This window comes from Alosa pseudoharengus, unplaced genomic scaffold (assembly GCF_046254945.1).
Source record: "Alosa pseudoharengus isolate Yale_2024_CS ecotype anadromous, Long Island Sound unplaced genomic scaffold, YU_APseudo_1.1 YU_APseudo_1.1_scf_18, whole genome shotgun sequence".
Classification (NCBI taxonomy): domain Eukaryota; kingdom Metazoa; phylum Chordata; class Actinopteri; order Clupeiformes; family Clupeidae; genus Alosa; species Alosa pseudoharengus.
Genome location: NW_027468650.1, coordinates 13547371 through 13568003, shown reverse-complemented (window position 1 = coordinate 13568003; position 20633 = coordinate 13547371). Strand labels below are relative to the sequence as shown.

General features: G+C 43.7%; 2 protein-coding genes across 5 annotated transcripts in view; both read left to right on the top strand.

The window, feature by feature from the left end:
• The first annotated feature begins 3877 nt into the window (after positions 1 to 3877).
• Positions 3878 to 7956, top strand: aoc1 (amine oxidase copper containing 1). Its single transcript, XM_076291259.1, has 4 exons — positions 3878 to 5336; positions 6085 to 6373; positions 7202 to 7334; positions 7560 to 7956. Exons 1-4 carry the CDS (start codon positions 3878 to 3880, stop codon positions 7827 to 7829), a joined length of 2151 nt encoding a protein of 716 aa, XP_076147374.1. The 3' UTR covers positions 7830 to 7956.
• An 11418-nt stretch (positions 7957 to 19374) lies between these two features.
• The window catches only part of slc12a7b (solute carrier family 12 member 7b), a 77411-nt gene continuing 76152 nt past the window's right edge, over positions 19375 to 20633 (top strand). For 2 of the 4 annotated variants that reach the window (XM_076290276.1, XM_076290275.1), the window contains exon 1: positions 19375 to 19675. In XM_076290276.1, coding sequence (XP_076146391.1) covers positions 19501 to 19675 — 175 coding nt within the window. In that variant the 5' untranslated portion in view covers positions 19375 to 19500. The remainder of the gene's footprint in view (positions 19676 to 20633) is intronic. The other 2 variants (XM_076290280.1, XM_076290279.1) reach the window with 2 other exon arrangements.

Sequence of the window (20633 nt, the reverse complement as noted above, 5' to 3'; positions counted from 1 at the left end):
AATGGAATTATCTTTCCACATCACAACAAATGAAATGGAAAGCTTACTGGGAATCTACACCGCAACCAAGACATAAGCAAGAGTGAAAGGTAAATTCAGCAATTCACACCGTGATACAATAAATGTGTTCATCTACTGTATGTGTTTTTCACAATGCCACCGTGACACAACAAATATGCTTATCCATGTATTTTTAACAGTGCCACCGTGCCACAACAAGGTGTTTTGCACAGTGCCACCGTGACCAAACTTTAAAGAAGTTCCTTATGTGTGTTGCTAATAACTCAGTTAAACTCCTGACCCATGGTGTCTGTGCGATGCCAGGATGTTGACCTTCCTTTGGTAAACCCGTCCTTCATCTTTGTTAATCAATCGTTTTTTTAGTATCTAATTCCTAAATGAATTTCCGGTGAATGTCCTAATATTTTTCATGATCATTTAAAGCTTAAATAATTAACTTGAATTATATCAGACACATGAATCTTGACTTAAATCTAAGTGATGGCCAGGTTCAGATTAGTCTTGTCAGCACAAGACTCAGCAGTATGAGTCCCATTACTGAGAAATGTAGGTGATATCAGGTATTTCAGAAGTGTCTCAGCCCTACGCTAGAGTAGGCCTAAAGCATGGCAAAGGTGACACAATGACGCACACCAACCCCGATGCTTTCACAACAGTGCTGTCTTACAGTACATTGAGAAAATGTGTGACCTAAATTTGTCGATATTAATTTGGACTTTAACTTGCTGATTCAAATTTGCTGATCAAAATCAAAAGGCTGACAGGGCATTTAATTGGATTATGGCACGTTGTAAAACTTCAATGAGAGCTCACAGTAAGAGATGTAACACCTAAATGACCATGTGGATGTCACAGACTGACCTGAGGGAATGCTGCACTTTTGTCCAATGAACATGGTTATTAATTAATATCAAAGTACTCTATACCAGGGGTTCCCAAACTGTTCCAATGACAAAGCCCCCCAAATACCACTAGGTTCTGGCCAAGGCCCCCTTATTAAACCCATCAGAAATTCTACAGCAAATGCAAAAATATATTAAGCTCATCCTCTATCCGTTTAGCCACAAGCACTTTGCAATGGTGAGTACAGCGAAATACAGAAAATTGCATTCAGGGCTTTCTGCTTGATGAGAGCTGTCACTCCATTGTTATTCCCAGTCCCAGTCCCATTCCCAGTCGCAGTCCCCGGCCCTACATGAACACGCTTCCGCACAACGAGACCAGTACAGTCCATTTGCCTCAGTGTTCTTGTACAAAACTGGAAAAATATCTCTCCCTTTGACTCTACTTTCAAAAAGGTGTCCATTTTAGCACAGCTAGCCAGCTAGGTGAATAGCAGGAGCTCTCGCGGATGTCGGATGGACTTTACCAGGGTTGCACTGACGGGTTTACGTGATGATGAAGATGTTTGAATACCAGCCAATCAGAAAGATTATTATGGAAAATATAATGTTCAGATATGTGACCAATTGTTATAGTGGTATTTTATAATAGGAATATTTTTACGTTTTTTAATGTATTTATTTGTTGCTTTTACTTTTCCTTCCAACTTGCTGCGCCCCCCCCCCCCCCCCTGGCAGCCCCCACTTTCACTGTAGGCCTGGTAGAATGTCATTGTCGTAAGAAAAATTGAGTGCAAGCAGACAGAGGCAGGTTTGAAAACTGAGAACATTTATTGGTTAACAATGGTGTTAGAACTACGGGCTCGGAGGCCAGCATATGAGCTCGGAGGCCAGCATAGCTCACCGCTTATGGCGGCGGCCAACTGAACCTCCAGAGCTGCGTCTTCCCTCTGCATTTAAAGCGTAGCCCACCTTCTTTGATTGTGTCAAGAGGAAAGGACTCATCATCAAATGATTTATTGTCGTCATGTGTCCTCATGTGGTTCTCCTGATTGCCTAAGGTTACAATGGGTCTTGTGAGCATTTGATTGACAAACGTCACAAGAGCAGTTTGGTTGACAAAAGGTTTGGCATGATCAAAGGCTGGGGTGATGATTAAAATGAATGTAAAAATGCATACACTCTAGAATGTTAAAATACATACACTCTGAAATTTCTCACTACATCATCATTTCATCTAAGTGGCAATTAAACCTCACAGATTCAACATTTTCAAAGAAGTAGGGCATTGATTAAGCAACATATAGTTAATGTCACCCTTTAGACACTTCAGAGGTGATATAACTGTTATCTGTGTCTTCCAAGAATACCACTAATTTCCTCAGAATAATATAGTTTCACTTCTAGGAAATTCTGACAGGAAAAGTCATTCTGTCAGTCAGTCAAAACAGCCATTCTTTCAAATGTAACAAACAAATCCAGTGCTAGGATTTCCTTCTGTAAAGTGTTCCAGTGAACCCTGGAGAATGTCCAGATCCAATATTTGCATTCATCGAGTTCCCAAGATGTCTGTGTCTACTACGTAAGTCATGCAATTTGCATTTTATTTTTAAGAGCTGGATAAATATTTGGCCCTTTAGAATAAACTATGTGAGAGTCTCTCTGATACCTATATAAGAAAACAATGTGGCTATTGTGGCTAACCCCATAGGGCTATTCTGCTAAATGGGATTAATCATCTCTAGGGAACAGACATTTCACATACTTTATGGTGGGTTTATGGATAGCAGTGGACCAATCACAACCCTCCCCTGAGAGGCAGGGGATGATAAATACTGAAGGGCCTGAGAACAACAGCATTTTTTCTTTTCCATCACTGGAACTTCAAAGAGGTGTTTCACCACAGACTGGCACTGGCACAGACACAGACATTGACACACACACACACACACACACACACACATACACACAGACTGCAGAACTGCTGGCAGTAGCCACAAAGACACCCACCAGAAAATTTCAGGAGGCATCACAACACAACAGGTATGTTCATTTGCATTCATTAGTTTCATTTCTTAACAAAAGCATGCTGTTTTCCCCCCTTGCATCTACACAATGAATCGAGACTTACATAAACGCTCTTTACATAAGCATGTTACAAAAGCAAGCTACAGCATTTTCCATGTCAATCTGTAAGAAATTACTCATCGATTCAGCAAGCAGTGGATCACCACCACTTGCCCGTGTGCCTGCCTGCCTGCCAGCACTCAGAGAAGAACAGAGAAAAGAGGAGAGGAGAAGAGAAGAGAGGAGAGGAACGAAGGAGAGGAGAGGAGAGGAAAAGAAAGAGGAGAGGAGAGGAAATGAGAGGTGAGGAGAAGAGAGGAGTGAAAGGAGAGGGGTGGGTGTGGATCAGACCACTCGCTGCTCTTGGGGTTTCGTGCTGCTGAGCTGAACTGAACCTAAGCACTTATAGGCCTCCAGGGGCAGAAGGAGAAATGCCAAGGACCCTCAGTAACATACTGTATAGGGGGAGGACGCTTACTGTAGGAGGCGGGAGAGGGGAATGGGCAAATTGTGGATTATTTCCCTTTTTTCTTTCTTGTTTTCCACGAGAGAAAGCTTGGTAGAAATGACGAAAAGCACTGCTCTGTGACAAGACCTCTGAAATGTGGATTTTAAACTGTTTATGTCTCTGTTTGGATAAAGGTGAGCTTTTTTTATTGATGGTTAAGTGTGTTATGGTTGCAACTGTAGCCTTTTTAAGATAGGAAGGGAGAGTCATAACATGTTCTTTTTGTGTGTGGGTGTGGGGGCAAATGTCTTTTATGTGAAAGACATAAAAGCGCTGAGATGGGGTTTTAAAATCTGAGAAAGCTTACGGCTGTACACAAGTCTCTCCTATCTCCTCCTCAGGTGCAAGCATGTGGTCGTGCTGGGGGTTTCTCATCTGCTTCCTGGCAGCGTCGGCATCAGCCTCCAGGGGGCGAGAGTGGGCCCACCACGGAGCCTCCATGTTCGCCGACCTCACCCCACGTGAGTTGAAAGCTGTCCGGGACTACCTGCACGCGCAGAAGGAGTTGGGGCTCACCTTGGCAAAGGAGAAAGTCTTGAAGAAGAACAGCATCCTGCTGATCGAGCTGCACGTGCCGCGCAAACACGAGGCCCTCCGAGCGTTGGACCGAGGCCAGGCCAAGCCTCAGAGGCAGGCTCGTGCGGTGGTGCAGTTCGGGGACCAAGCCCAGCCCAACATTACGGAGTACATCATCAGCCCCCTGCCCTATCCCACGACCTACGAGGTCAAGACATTCAAAGGCGGCCGGCCAATCCTCTTCGAGTCGCGGCCAATCACGTCTGCGGAGTACCACCACCTTCTGAAGGTGCTGGAGAAAGTGGAGATGAAGGCTCGCAGGCTTCTGCACGAGAGCACGGGGTTCGCGGGGATGGTGGGTGTCAGCGACTGCGGTGACCGGTGCTTGACCTTCTCAGACATCGCTCCCCGAGGACTGGCCCCGGGCGAGAGGCGGACGTGGATCATGCTGCAGAAGTTCGTGGAGGGCTACTTCATCCATCCGGTGGGCTTCGAGTTGCTCGTCAACCACAGGGACCTGGACCCTGAAAAGTGGGCCGTGGAAAAGGTGTGGTACAACGGGCAGTACTTTGACAGCGTCGAGGAGTTGATGGAGAAGTACGACCAGGGCACCATCAAAAAACACAAGCTGCCAGAACACGATCCGACTGACCTCTACTCGACTTTCGTTCCGCGGGGCCACACCAACACGGCCTCAGACATCCACGGGCCCAAACTGGTCGAGCCCCAGGGGCCACGCTACCACGTGGACAGGAACTTTGTGGAGTACGCCGGCTGGTCGTTCGCCTTCCGCGTGCGCTCCTCTGCAGGTCTCCAGATCTTCGACCTACGCTTCAACGGCGAGAGAGTGGCCTACGAGGTCAGCCTGCAGGAGGCCATCGCCTTCTACTCGGGCGACACGCCTGCCGCCATGCAGACCAAGTACATCGACGCCGGGTGGGCCATGGGCACGTCCGACTACGAGCTCGCCCCTGGCATAGACTGCCCCGAGATTGCCACTTTCCAGGACATGTACCACTACTACGATACGGACAACCCGGTGCGCTTCCGCAATGCTCTCTGCATCTTCGAAATGACCACAGCTATGCCCCTAAGGAGGCACTTCAACTCTGACTTCAAGGGAGGGTACAATTTCTTTGCCGGCCTGGAGAACCATGTCTTAGTGCTAAGAACTACCTCGACTGTTTACAATTACGACTACATCTGGGACTTCTACTTCTACCAGAACGGAGTAATGGAAGCCAGGGTCAGTGCCACTGGGTACATCCACGCCACCTTTTTCACGCCCAACGGGCTCAACTACGGCACCAAGGTCTACAGCTACGTGCTGGGCAACCTGCACACCCACCTCATCCACTACAAAGTAGACCTGGATATTGCTGGTGAGTTAATTTATGGTTTTATTCAATCTTTTCTACACATTTTTGCTGTAAACAGCATGCATATGGGGAGATTTCACTCATTTGAGTTTTATAACCTGAATATGCCTGGTGTTGATAATAAACATTGAAACATTGACACAACAGACATATAACGATTATATAAATGAATATATAAAAACAAATGTTATGTGTCAACTTAAAATTTTGACAAGCAAAACAAAAAAAGTTTTGTGTATGTGCACAAAAAAGCTGTGAGAAGATCCAGCAGAAAGAGCATTGTGAGTATTAAAGTGTATTTCGGAACTGCAGTCATGTGCCATACTGCTGCATGTGGCAATTTCATGTGACTCCCTATATATTTACTACCCCCTCTTATGCTATATGACTCAGAGCACCAGAAACAGCACTAAATTAAACAGAAACAGCTGTCTGCTTTCTGTGCTGCGTTACCATAGCTACCACTTGCCTGCATAGTGTAGTGCACTGTGACTTATGGACCTTAATGCTGAAAACACATCATGCAAAGTTATGAAATGTTGAAAACACATTGCATTGAGAAAACAGTTTTGAGGCGGCTTTAAAATGTTGAAAACACATTGCATTGAGAAAACTGTTTTGAGGCGGCTTTGAAATGTTGACAACGCATTGCATTGAGACATTTGCTGTACTTTGGTACCAGTGATTTTCTTTACTCTCTGCTGGTCCTTTTAAAACGCTAACAACTTTTCAATGCGATTCCTGCAAACAGGGCGGGAAAACAGCTTCGAGTCCATGGAGCTGAAGTTTGTTAACGTGTCGAATCCCTGGAGTCCTGGACACACCATACAGCAGTCCCTCCTCGCTAAGAAACAACATGAGACAGAGCGGAGCGCTGCGTTCCGCTTCGGGAAGAAGTTCCCCCGCTACCTGCACTTTTACAACCCCAAGCAGGAGAACCGTTGGGGACACAAAAAGGGCTACCGCATCCAGTTCAACTCCCACGCCCACAGCGTGCTGCCCAAGGGCTGGAAGGAGGAGAACGGGATCAGCTGGGCAAGGTAAGGCCCAGAACACAGAATCATAGAACACAGAGGTCAGAACACAGAACCTAAGAACACAATGCAGAACACAGAATTTGGAACGCAAAGCATAGAACAAAGATATAAGAATCTGGAACTGTTTATGGTGTTAATGGTCATGTGGGGTCAGATGTATGTTAAAATCTTAAAATACATCTATGTTGTAAATTATGATATATTTCAGCTGAAAAGCATATACTGTAGGTATTTGTAACAGATAGGAGACCAACCTGACACCCTGAGCAGGCTGACAGAGCAGTGCATATTACGACAGAAAACAAAAGTTGCAAGACTTTTGACCAGCTGTGCTCAAGAGGAAAGTACCCTCAATCCCATTTAGTCTCAAAGACACAACCCATGATTCACGATACCTCGACACCAACATGCTGAGGCCAGATTGTGCACTCAAAACAACGTGTGATAGCACAGCTGCAACACGCTGTGGCTAGATTGCACAGTCGAGATAACAAGGTGTAATAGCTAAGCTAACATGCTGAGGTCAGATAGTGTAGTCCCATCAAGTAGTGCTAAAACACAGCACACACACACCAGTGCAAATGATAACAGAGAGCAGAAGTGCAGCAGTGATATCTGGCCCAAGACCAACATACTGTACATACTGGTGCACTTAGGACAGGCAGGCCATGCACTCTCTGGAGAAGAGTTTGGACTCCAAGTTCCTTAATAAAAAGAAGCTTTTACTCTTATTCCATACTGAATTTAGAAGATCTTGAGAGCCTTTTGTAACTGATACACAATGTCACCAATTTCCTCATAAAGCAGCTGTGTCTGTCTGTTTTTAAACAGATATCCTTTGGCAGTCACCCGTCACAAGGACAGTGAGGCTACCAGCAGTAGCATGTACACCCAGAATAATCCTTGGGAGCCTCTTGTGTCCTTTGAGGACTACATCCGCAATAACGAAAATATCACCGAACAAGTAAGGACACAAACATTAAACAAAAACTTGTCTCTTTCGTAGTTTGCTTTACTACCATCAGGTAATGCTTCACATTCAGGAATGTAACTATTAAAAAGCCAAAACAGAACATTGATGAATCTTGGCCTGTCAAACTTTTAATCACGTGAGATAAAAGTCACAGAGTATCATACCACTGTGAGTCGTGTCCTGTATTTGAACTTTGTGGTCATTTATTGTTTTCAGGATCTTGTTGCCTGGGTGACTGTAGGTTTCCTGCACGTCCCTCATTCAGAAGACATTCCAAACACGGCAACGCCCGGCAACGCTGTGGGCTTCTTCCTTCGGCCCTTCAACTTCTTTGACGAGGATCCATCACTCTCATCTCGTAGCACGATAATAGTGCGGCCCGGGAAAGAGGGCAAGCCCACGATCCAGAGGTGGACTCCAGAGGTAATCGGACATTGTGTGACTGATAAGCCGTTCACTTATAACGGTACTTATGCAGGGGTGTGAGCTGCATCAGAGATTATCTATGATGCTAGATATAGAGGACAATACTTGTGATCTTGTAAGTATGTGTGTTGAACATTTCTGTAGAAAATTTTCCATGAGGTTAAATGATTATCTACACATGCAGATACAGTATACAACAATACACTCTCTCTCTCTCTCTCTCTCTCTCTCACACACACACACACACACACACAAACACACACTCCTAGAACACCTATCTACATAGTCCAATAACCGTTTTGAAAACAACTCCTTGGGCAGCTTGAACATTCCATGCTGGCCTCATAATTGGCTGGCTGGCTGGTTGACATGTTTTAAGAAAAGCAAATAAACCAAACGAGCCGTGTTTGGTTGCCTTGGTAAAAAATTGATTTGTGCCCCAAAAACAAGTGTCCAACAATCCTGTACCAAAGGTCTGTTTCTCCAACACCACAATCTCCCCAATCTCTAAATCACTGCATTGCGTCTTTGATGGCTGCGGTCATAACGGTTGACTTGAGTTATGAGATGAGAATCAGTCCGTGTTGACGTGAGTGGTCTCCATGGTCTGGGCTTAACGCCTTGGAACATCCAGGATGCAGGACGTGGGATCCGCCTGCCAGCGGGCTTAGCCACGGAGCTTAGCGAGGTCTGCCGGGAAAGCTTTAACCCCCAGGACAGACGAGGGGTGTCTGTAAACAACGCTGGTGCATCCGCATCTTCAGGCAAACAGTCCGGCATTCACCTGGGTGGTCACTGTGGGAGACCAAAAGCCTGCAGACCAGTCAGATATGGGATGTGTGTGAGTTTCTGTTTAATGTGTGTAGGTTCTGTTGGTGCGTGCGTGTGTGTGTGTGTGTGTGTGTGTGTGAGAGAGAGAGTTCTCTTTGTGTGTGTTTTTGTGTGTGTGTGTGTGTGTGTGTGTGTGTGTGTGTGTGTGTGTGTGTGTGTGTGTGTGTGTGTGTGTGTGTATGGGTGCACGCTCCTCTGACTTGGTTCAAAGTGAATAAAGAAACATGGAAAGGATGGTGCTGGCTTTATGACCTCCTGGGTCAGTACACTGTGTCAACAATAACACACAAAAGTACCAGTATTTGAACATTTTATTGATTTTCTATTGCATCTCTACACTGTAACATTTTTTCAACATACTTTATGTCATTTTCATACATAGCCTATCATATGTATGTAGGCATAAATGTTTTGAAGATTACTTTATAAAACTGACCTGAACTGTTCCAAATTTAGTGTATGTATTAATGGCTTACTGTGTGTCATGTAAGTGTAATGTGATTATAAATAAATATTTCCATTCATTACTGGTTACTAAAGTATTTTTAGTCTATATTATCAAGTTGTGACTTTGTGAAACCGTTAGTAACAGTGGACCTTCATATACACACAACCTACACAATGTTCTCGATATAAACGTTATTTTGGCCAGGTTCCATAACAGACTCATAGTGCAGTGAGTTTGATGTGAGACTTTACTGCCACAGAAGCTTTAGGAGATGAGATGTTCCTTTAGCAGCTTTTACAAGGAAATTCCACAGTATAGTGGAGATCAACCACGTCAAACCCTGCCCACTGGGGTCTGAGGCAAGGCCTTTGTTTCCGTGAGTACGAAGGTTACAATTAGAAATTCTTCCCAATCCGTTTGTTTACCAAACTCTTTTACGGCGAATGGTAAAGTAGCAGCCGGACAGGCCGCGGAGGGGCCTCGACAGACAAGTCAAACGTTTTTGTGGAGGACCAAAGGACGCAGAGAGGGGGAACAGAGAGGGGTCGCTCATTCCTCAGAGAAGAGACTAGCATTCCACCACGTCGTCACGGTGACAGCTGCTCCACCGTCACCGTCCTCAAATCTTGTGAAATGACCATGACAATGCATCCTTCAGAGATACGTACTGTTCCTATGGCCCAAGAGTGGGAATGTGTTACGGTCGCTATACTGTAGCTTCTCAAACTCACTAGTTTTGGTTCTCAAGGAGTTCAAGCAGTGACGAGAAAAACATGCTTTATCTGCAGTAGCCTAGTCTAATTCAAGCGTCTACATAAAGGGAACACATACGGTGAGGTATACTGGACAAGGGCAGGCTTGCCATCTGACTCAGGAGCCACCTCAGCTCTGTTTAAGGTTAGCTGACTCACCACACACTCAGACATTGTTGGTTCTCCTCTGCCCAGCCGGTGCATACCACTCATCCATTCAGGACACACTGGCTGACCAGTTCACCTCCTGAGAAAGACCAACACCAGCTGAGTTTAGTCATGATGCACCTTCATCAAAAAAAAAATAAGAATAAGAATACAAATGGCGTGGTGAAACACACACAAAATACTGGAGCTAGAACTACAGTACACAGCATTCATGTTTCCCTTACAGATCTTTGACATATGCCATAACGTTAAAGTATGATATTAAAAAAAGCTATTTAAGACTATGTTTGATTTGTATTAAAATGTGCTATTATAGATTTCACTATTATTGCGTAAATGGGACTGAGAAAGATGACTGATATCATACCTGACCAAAATCCAGAGAAGACCACAGAATGACTACAGATTCTTGAAAATTCTGTCCTACGCTGCCCCCTGTTGGCCATGTCATATAGAACAACAGTAGCGTTACAGATACTTCAGTCCACAGCGACATGGATATTACTGAATTGCTCACATTAATTAAACTTGCCAGCACATTCATGTGCAGGCACCACAGAGACTCAAACATTTCTAATACCAACATACTGTACATGACATAAAATGTTAAAGTACTGGTCATTTAAACCCCCTGGACATCAGTCTGATTCTCCGCCTGCTATAATTTTTCATGTTCCTCATATTCCCTTTCTGTGCAGCATGCCCTTTCCCAAGGTCGAATTGCTCACCCTTGACATGTGCTTACAGCGTGTGAAGAGCATCGTGTGTGTGCGCTTTATGGCCTCTTCCGAATGGAACTCCATTTTACACCCCTGATTCAGTAGCTAGGTCTACAGTGTGCTTTCATGCTTTCATTCTTTCACCTCATAATTGCCCTATAGCCAGAAATAGAAAAGCCCCCCCACCACCACCCCGCCCTCCACACACACACACACCTCCCCCAAAACACCCACCCCACTCTCCGGTGAGTCTCACGTAAGAGACAGGATATGAAATACTGCCACTGTTTTTCTCTCAGACTGACATTATTTCCTCTACAGTGTTGGGGTTGATTTTCTGTCTACTTCACTAGTGGTCTAGCTTTTGCCAGAAGTCCATGCTAGTTTACTGGAAACCAAACACCCCTTTACTTGTCAGGGGTCATAACACCAATTCCATTTGCTCAACATCGGTGCTGTGTTGTTCTAGCTTAGTTTTTAGTTTTTGTTTTTCACCACCCTACTTGTATTCTTATTATACAACCAAACGTTTGATGGAGGTGCGTCACTGAGAGATGATTAAACGCAACTGGTGTTTGTCCTTCTCATGAGGCTGACTGGTCAGTTCTGGTGTGCATTAAGACTAATATCAACTGGTGTTTGTCCTACTCATGAGGCTGACTGGTCAGTTCTGGTGTGCATTAAGATTAATATCATCTGCCATAAGTGCACACATGACACAGCAAAGTTTTTGGCCTCTAAGCAACATAATATTTAACATTGCCGTTGTTAAATAACAGCACCTGTATAGTCTCTTATCAATAATATTGGCAACAGTTCAATTTAACAAAGCACTAAATGATATATACTGCGCTATGTGGTGTAATAGGCCTCAAAATTGTATATTTGTCACTGCATGTTGTCCAGAAAATATACAGTAGATATACATGTACAGTAGGTATGTACTATAGTGGAAGCACAGAAAAAAGAGCATTTAAAGTGTGATGATTCTCATTTGTTTTGAATTGTATTCTGCCAACACAAATGATGATAACATTGCAATGTTTTGTGTTTGTGTTTTGTGTTTTGTAAATATGTAAAGTAACTATTGCGGTGAAGCATTCCAGTCTAAGAACAAGACACTATACCGAAAAGGTTGACTTTTGATTTCAACTTATTGTCCAAAAGAGTCCCTTACATGGATTCCTTACTTCTGGGTTTGGCACAAAAATGGCCTCATGGTTTAACCAAAATTGTAAAAAAAAAAAAATGCACTGGAATGGCTTAACCAAACTGATAAAAAATATTGCCAAGACCTCAAACCATTCAAAATGACCTATGGTTGCCTAAATTGATTCGTATCACTCTGACCAATGTGTGATCTGAAAAAAAGATGAGAGAGACAAACAACTAACTGAAAATAGCTATGAACAAACATAGTTTCAAAATTCCTTACAAATACTGTACGTTTCACAAACTTATTTATACATAAGCAGTTATGACAACATAACACAATCAAGAAAGAATTCCTTTCAATTATGTACATTTGAATATAACTCCACTGCATTCTAACTGTGTGCTTCCAGCAAAGCAGCCCATCACCACATCATTACTGTACTCCCCTCTGTGTGAAATTAGCAGTGATGTATTTTTGTGTACCCCATAACCGCCGCATGGGTAGGGGATGTGTGGGGAGCCGTTGTGCGTGTATGTCCTCCCCCTGGCTTGGCTGCCATGGCCGGTATGTGAACCACGCCGCTGCTCTTTGTCCACCTCTGAAAATAACCCACAACAGCTGAGACAAAGCTGCACAGACAAACTGGGATAAGGTTGCTGCCAGTGCTGTGGCCTGTCGCTTCAAGACGCTTCAACATATTCACACACCTCTATAAACACACTCTACACTCTCTTTCTCTCTCCCTCTCTCTCTCTCACACACACACACACACACTCTCTCTCTCTTTCTCTCTCTCTCTCTCTCTCACACACACGCACACGCGCACACACACACACAAGCAACCATGTGTGTGGAAAGGGTTAAAGATTAGGGTCCGGTGCAGCAGCAGCAGCATGTTTTATGGGTTTCTCTGTGTTGGCCGTGCTGAGGGGCGGTGACACCAGTACATAGTGTACTCAACCAGTGGTGCATTCACTAGGACTTCTTCCCTAAAAAACACCCAGCACAGGGCATCCCTCAGTGGACATATGGGCCATGCATTTCCCATCGCTCACAATTCTTAGCTGCTATTCAGATTACATTGGCCTTGCATAGTCTTTAGTAAAAGCTCTTTATATATCTGTTTCAACTTTACAATTTTTAAGAAAACAGAAAGAATGCCAAGCTTGAAAGTTAAACCATGCCTAAAAGTGAAGTTAAAAGAATACAAAGTCTGATGATATCTCTTGGTGTGGGTACGCACTCATGAGACACCAGAAAGAAAGAAAGAAAGAAAGAAAGAAAGAAAGAAAGAAAGAAAGAAAAAGCATGGTGTTGCATAACTTCCCCTAACCGTTACCCGGCGCTTTCTTGTTTTTTGTGACAGGACTACAGCTGCAGCCGAGGGCTACAGAGGCCCGGCACAGCTGTGGCCAGGAACAAAGAGGCCTGATATGGGCAAAATGGCTCCACCAGGGAGGAAACAATCTCTGGACTTAGATCTAGGGCCCCACGTTGTGACCCGATAATGGACCCCGGGAGGCTTCAGATATGCATTAGGAAGAGTTGCAGGCATGTTCACAGGCACAGAATAACATACACCGACGTTCCTGTGACTGAAGGCTTCCTCCCTGTGGTGACAAAACAAACCTCATTCACAATTCAGTGCACTTTCGCAGTAGCACTGTTGGGAAGAATGGTTCCACGTCTAGACCAACAGCACCAGAATGGGGTGGGTCAGACACTTCTGCGTGAAAAGAAAACAATTCTGTTGAGGGATAAAACTTTAAAACTGTCAATGTTCACACTGAGATGTCCCTTTTGGTATATATAACATCAGCCCACACATAAAACAAACAAAAAAAGTTTAGGGTATTTTTATGTAGAAAATGCCATGTTGATATTCAGGATAGCTCAGCTCAGCTAACTGAAAGGAAGTCTCTATTTGCTTGGACTGTGCAGCAGCAAGGTGGCCAGTTACACAGACGCCTTTGCAATTAAGAGGTACGGTATGGTATGTCCACTTCTTGTTCAGATCCACAGAGGCGAACATTCCAAGTGTTTACAAACAGTTTTGAGGAGGCAGTCCTTCAAAATCATACAGGGAGCAGAACGGAAGGTTACCGTTCAGATGAAATCATTCAAACGGAACTGTTCAGAGAAAACATGTTCGCTGTGACGGATGTAAATGGACGAATTGGGTGTCTCTTACGCTCTAGCCCGTTTGACTCTGATTAAGATGCTATCGCGTCGAAACGTTAGTCACCAGCACCAGTAAAGTTTGTTTAACCAATTGTGTGCTCTGGTCCCTTTACTGGGTTCAGTCTTTTGAAGTGGCCCGAGAATTGTGATTGGACGTAAATTAACATTAGCTTAGCAAGTACATCGCAGCGGTGGTTTTCTCAGGGCCTCTCTGTCCCACTCTGTGCTGGACCACCAGCATGAGCTGAGCCTTGGAGCGCTGCGGCGCATCTGGCTAACGCACTCATACCATATTCGGGTCCACGGGCATCAAGTAGGCCTACGAGGTTCAAGTCTGACCCGGTTTATTTCCCGATCCCACACCATCGCTCGGTTCCACGTGCTTCCCACTCCCTTCACTGTCCTATCAGATTAAAGGCATAACAGCCTGAAAAAAAAAAGGAACAGAAGTAAAAAACAAAAGAGCTATTAAAGGAACAGCACATCGGAGGCCTTTGGAGGGAAAGGTGTTTTCCACGCTGGTCTGCTCACCCACACGCCCATCCTGTCCTGTTTCTGTCTCGAAACACCTCAAAAGCCTGACAGGTCCCAGCCTGCATTTTATCTCTCAGTATTCAGTATTCACTCAGAGAGCATTCAACTAATTCAGGGATTTAGGGAGAGAAGAAATGAAAATATCACTGTAAAATGCATAAAAGACAGACTATTTTGTAAATAACTATAACTAACTACTGGGTTGCCTGAAGAACTGAATTGGCATTATGTTATTCCCCTTACTTCATTTTTAAGTGCTAATGCAATGTATGATAGAAGCCGGGACAGTGCCCACCCCAGACAAACAGCCCTTCTAAAATGGCTCCAAACTAAATGGTGAAAAGCCATTAACTAGGGCTTGTTGTGAAAATAACAGGTTTGCAATGAGTGACTCTCTCTCACGTCCAGCACGACTAAGAAGTGGCGTGTGTTTGGTGTGTGTGTGTGTGTGCGGAGCTAAGTGGATCTAATGCATCCACTTACCTGTGCCATGACTCTTAATTGTTAGCCTTGTGGACCAGGAAGCACTTCACTGCACCATTTACTTGACTGTGAATAGAGTGACTATGGCAACCACAAAAGTATAGTAGGCCATAGTTCTCTTTTGCAGACTACAAAAAAAATAAGATGTTAAATTGGTCTAGGCTCAGAAAGATCATTAGGCTATGCCTGTGGAAAATGTTTTACAACTATTTTTTACACTGACTATTGTCATGATTCAGAGAGCAAAATGTGACCTTAAAAGCACAGCAGCCTCATAGCAGATTGGGGGTAAGAGGGGTAGCCTGGCCCCTATAGTATCTCCTCCACTCATTTTTTGATCTGGTGAGTGTGGTGGGGGTGGGGCAGTGGAATTAATTCATGTACGTCTGGTTTAAAATAGTTTCCTGGCTCATGTGCACCAGGCAAACAAAATAACACCATGCACACACTACGAATGTTGTTGTGTCACACTGATAAGGCCTAAGGTTGCTCACTTTACTCACAAGCCGGCACCACAACAGGGTGGGACACTTAGCCTACAGCATCCACAGACCACCTCAGTCAACAGAAAGAGGCCAAAGCCACATAATAGAAGGCGTCTGCAAAAGAAGATGGTCTCATGTGGGCTATTCATTGGTGCACTGAGTTGTTGGCCTACCACATGTTCTTAGCAGATGTTAGTAGACTGGTGGTATGAAGGGGTCAACTGCAGGGCAAGCAAGCCTAGGCCTATGCTAGTTAATCTAACTGCATCACTCTCCTCCTTCTCTGGACTGTTGTTACCCCTATAATGACAAGGCCTACTCCTATTAATGGGGCCAGAACATATCCATGGAACCTTGAGAGTAGGCTAGGCTATGCTCAGGGACTCGAGTCAGAAGGACGACTACTAGGCTACATTTTGAACATTTGCATTCATATAGCATTGTAGCCTTGTGAAATTGTCCCGTTACAATAAAACAAAAACTGATGGGTGCACTAATAGGCTATGGACCATCGTTGTTAGCGGGGGTCCAGCACAACAGATCAAATAGGCTAGCTAGGCCTACCGAGTGGGTGAATGGGTCACGCTTCTAGAACTTTCTTAGCGTAAAGGGAATGTTCCGGAGCAAAAACAACTTGGGTCTATTTTCAGAAGCTACAGGTTCAAATTGTTGTTTGAAAGCATAATTAGGCCTACGTTAATTGGTGGAGGTTGGGCAAGAGCGTCGTTTGCATCAACATAATTATTTCAGTCTCGGGGACGACAGCCTATAACATTCATTCTACATTCATTTCCATTTTTATTTGGGCAAGTGGTTGTGGTGAACCTACCTGACAGTCTTATGAAGAATTAATTTAAACAAACACATGTAGACCAAATTCAGATACCACAACTGACTTTGAATGAGTCTTGGTTTCAAAACTTTTCGGTGGGTTGTTAACATATAGTAGGGGGGCCTATGTGTCTAATTTGGGGGCTTGTGGGATTCGCATGTTCATTTTTGGAGAGTATTATATCTTTCTTCTAGGGGTTCTTAAGAGTAGAAAAAAACATGTCTCCATTTTTTTTTTAAGGTTTTGAAGGACCCAAATCAAAGGTCAAATTCAGAAAAGGTCAAATTTGGTGTTTTGTCCATAAACCTCACATTGCTGGTATTATAGGGTTTGGTGCCAAAAAGCAAAGATATTCTACAAGGTGGTGTGCAAAAGTGGACCACATAAACAATACAACATTATAAAACATTTTTAGGCTCATAATTGATCTCTTTAACAAGAAATTGTGCCTAAAATTCTCGAAATTGTCCGCTTAAAAAAATAATACTTCAATATCAATTCATGCCTATTAGTGTGCTTGAGTGTAGGCCTAGCCTGCTCTGCCAGTTCTTGTCTACACCCATTCAGAGCACAAAGTGCAGAGATCTCTGTTAAATCAAGTTTAATAGACTTTTACATAGCTAGTATCAGCTGAAGTCTGTAAGGCCTTCAGTAGCCTATGTAAGTGTGAAGAAAAGAAAGGGTAAAAGGATCAGATAGACAAATAGACAGGTGAGTGTGTGTGTGTGTGTGTGTGTGTGTGTGTGTGTGTGTGTGTGTGTAAGAGAGAGAAAGAGAAAGAGAGACACTAGCAGTGACAGTTGGCTGTTTAGCTGGCAGTTATAGAATTTAGAATATCGAATAACCTGAAGCACATAGTGCTCTGTTCTTCATGGTTGGTGATATTAGTGACCTTCTAGCCTTCTACATTTGAGCAAGCACATTTTCATAGTTCATGGTGGCACAGTCTAGTTAGGTTATATTCTGAGGTGTGTCTTTCTGTTAGTCAGGTGATGGCACACATATTCTAAAAGAAACAGATTTTGGGCTATGTATCCAGTGGCAGATATGTGTGGACTGGTGAATGACCCATCACTAGAGACATATGCCAAATTTCTTGTTTTTGTCCATGAGAGAGTATGGAGATTGGTGATCACAGATCAGCCAACGATTACAATGTTACAGTGCAGTTATTTTACAACAGAACAAAGCAGTTTGGCACAGGAACTGCTACAAATCCACCTGGAACAGTGAGCATCTGCAGCATGCTAAGATTCACTACTAGAAATCATGTGAAGCAGGCAGGACGTGGTAGACCATCTTCTGAACCTGCAGCAACACCAACTGCATCAAGTCCATCTAGAGGGACTTTGTACACTTGTTCAGCTGCTGCCAGCATAGATAAGTGCTTCTTCTGTCAGAAGCAGACAAAAGAGCAACCAACCAAGAGATATAAGTAATATTTTGAAGTCAATGACTTTTAACAGGTAGCCAATGTAGAGATGCTAGGATGGGGGAAATATGTTCATATTTTGTGTGTGTGTGAGCAGCTGCATTTTGTATAAGCTGTAAGCTCTTTAGACAGGTATTATTACAGCCAGCGTAATAGCATTGCAATAGTCTATCCCTGAGGTGACAAAAGCGTGGATTAATTTCTCGGCATCTGGTAAGGATAAGGATAAGGAAATTAAGTTTGGGTGATCTGTTTTATGTGATTATTTAGTGCTAGGTCCTGGTCAATTATAACTCCTAGGTTTTTAACACTTGTGGATGAGGTCAGTGGAAGATCACTATATGTAGCCTGTGATGTGGATAGGATATCCCTCATCTTTTTAGAACCTAGAACCTTGACTTCTGTTTTATCTGAGTTCAAAAGCAGGCAATTATTCGTCATCCATGTCTTTATATCTCTTATACATGTGTCAAGTTTGGCTAACAGGGTTAATTCATCAGGTTTTATGGATAGTTGTGTATCATCTGCTAAACAACAGGGGCCCCAGTACTGAGCCTTGAGGCCCTCCATATTTTACCATAATCTGGGTAGATGGTTTATTATGGACCTGTACAAATTGTTGACGGTTAGGAAGGTATGATCTAAACCAAGCGAGTGCTGAGTCTGATGCCTATCAAATTTTCAAGCCTAAGTATGTCACGGTCTATGGTGTCAAAGGCAGCGCTGAGGTCCAGAAGAACCAGTATTGATACAAGGCTAGGTTTTTTGAGGGAGGGTTTAATAACAGATGTCTTAAACGACTGTGGTACATGCCCATATAGCATTGAATTATTTATAATCTAGAGCAAAACATTATCCAGGAAGGGGAGAGCAGTCTTAAGAAGGTGTAGGAATAGGGTCTAGTAGACTAGTTGTAGATTTTGATGAGGAAATTGTGGAGGTGAGATCAAATATGTTGTGTATATGTAAATGAATTAAATGTTTTTCGAGGTCTCATCTGTGATTCTGTTATGTTTTTGCTATCCTTCAGCAATGGAATATGTGTTGGTGAAACTGATTGGTTATTGAGCTTATCTCTAATTGTTTGACATACAATCATAATACTGACATACAATCATACTGTTGAAAATAACTGTTTTGTGAACTTTATTTAACATAGCCAGTGATTTAGGCAAAATGTATGGTGTTAATTACAGTGAAATATGCAATTTCAAAAAAATAGGGTTGAAACAGGTAAATACAGGTAGACATATTTTTTCTCCATGTTCAATGAACTCTAAAGACAGTCCAACCACTCTCCAAAAATTAACATTTCAAACCCACAGAAACCATATAGGCCCCCTGACTAATAGGGTGAGCATGGGGAAGACAGTTCCCGAACATTAGCTCCGGTTGCTGCTGCTCGTGCCTCATATTCCGAACCTCCCACTGATTTGTATCTGCCGCGGATTGACACCAACTCGCGTGTACTTCAGCCAATCAGGCGCCGGTAAACTCGACTAGCGCACGCCCTTTGTATGATCAATCCATGGATCATCCACGCGTGTGTCCCCACACACATCATACGCTGTGTGTGCTGTTCTGTGCTGCCTGCGCCCGCGCACCCCGGCTCAGATTGGTTGGTATGACTCATAGCGGTAAACCGTGTGGTCCCTGAAGTTATATTTTGATCAAGAGGGTCCGAGAACGGTCGGGCAAGAGTGAAGAAACATGACGGAAAGGTTTGTGGTCATCCCCGTGGGGCAGGGTGACAATGAAAGCCGGGAAGAAGAAGTCGATGACTATGGACCTGACGACGGAGGAGGAGGAGGAGCGGGGGGTGATTTTGTTGACAATCAAGGCGTAATTCCAATTCTTGAATACAGCAGAGAGCCCAACAAGTACGGTAAGATCAACTCTCTTTCGAAAAAAGTTTTAACAACTTGAGAACTGCTGTTCGCAAACGGGTCTTTTGCCATCACCTGCTCTGACAGCACCATGTAAGTCGTATCCCCTGCTAACGTTGCCAGGGTAAAGTTGCTTTGGTGATTAGCAAATTGCTCATCGGCTGCAAAGTAGGTGTTACATAACGGGTTCCACATGTGCTGATGATCAAGGCATACATGACGGCTAAGCAAATACGCCTGTGTCTAGGTCTATAGCATTATATAGCAAAACAGAATGACAATAATGATGATAATAATAATAATAATAACATTCTCATTGCTCTGTAGAGTTTAAATGATTTGGAGTGCAGTGCAGTTGCACTATTGTAGTTTGGTAATTGTCTACTACATGTAATACAAGGCTTTATGTCAGTGCAAGGCAGATTGGGTACCATTGGGCTTCCACAACAGGACGCCTCCCATGCTTTTGTATAAAGCAACTGTCCCTGGAGCCCTTGGCCCAAGCTCACACCAGTCTGTCGCCACCTTTGGCTGTGACTTCACCATCTGCCAGTCGGGACACCATGTAATTTCATTGTTCAAGTTTTGGTTTTAATAGAAGATATCGCATGTGCTGATTACTCACCCAGCCTTTCACGTAACTCCATACCATACAACGGAAAAAGGAATGTGTGTGTCATTTCCCTTTTTTTAAGATGTGACATTACACATAATAGCATAAGGTGTTCCTGGAATACACTTGGGCAAAGCAATTAACATGCCCAGGCCACTGGCTTTGACTCCCATAGATCTATATTCAGGAGCAGTGGACATTCCATTGTGTTCATGACCAACAAGAGACGTTGGCAACCAGAAGTGACATGGAGCTCTAAAATTAGGCTAATGGTTTTATGTCACCTATTGGTGACTTTGGAAGAGACGGATTAAAACTGTTGCTCGGACTTGTTTTTGAGTTTA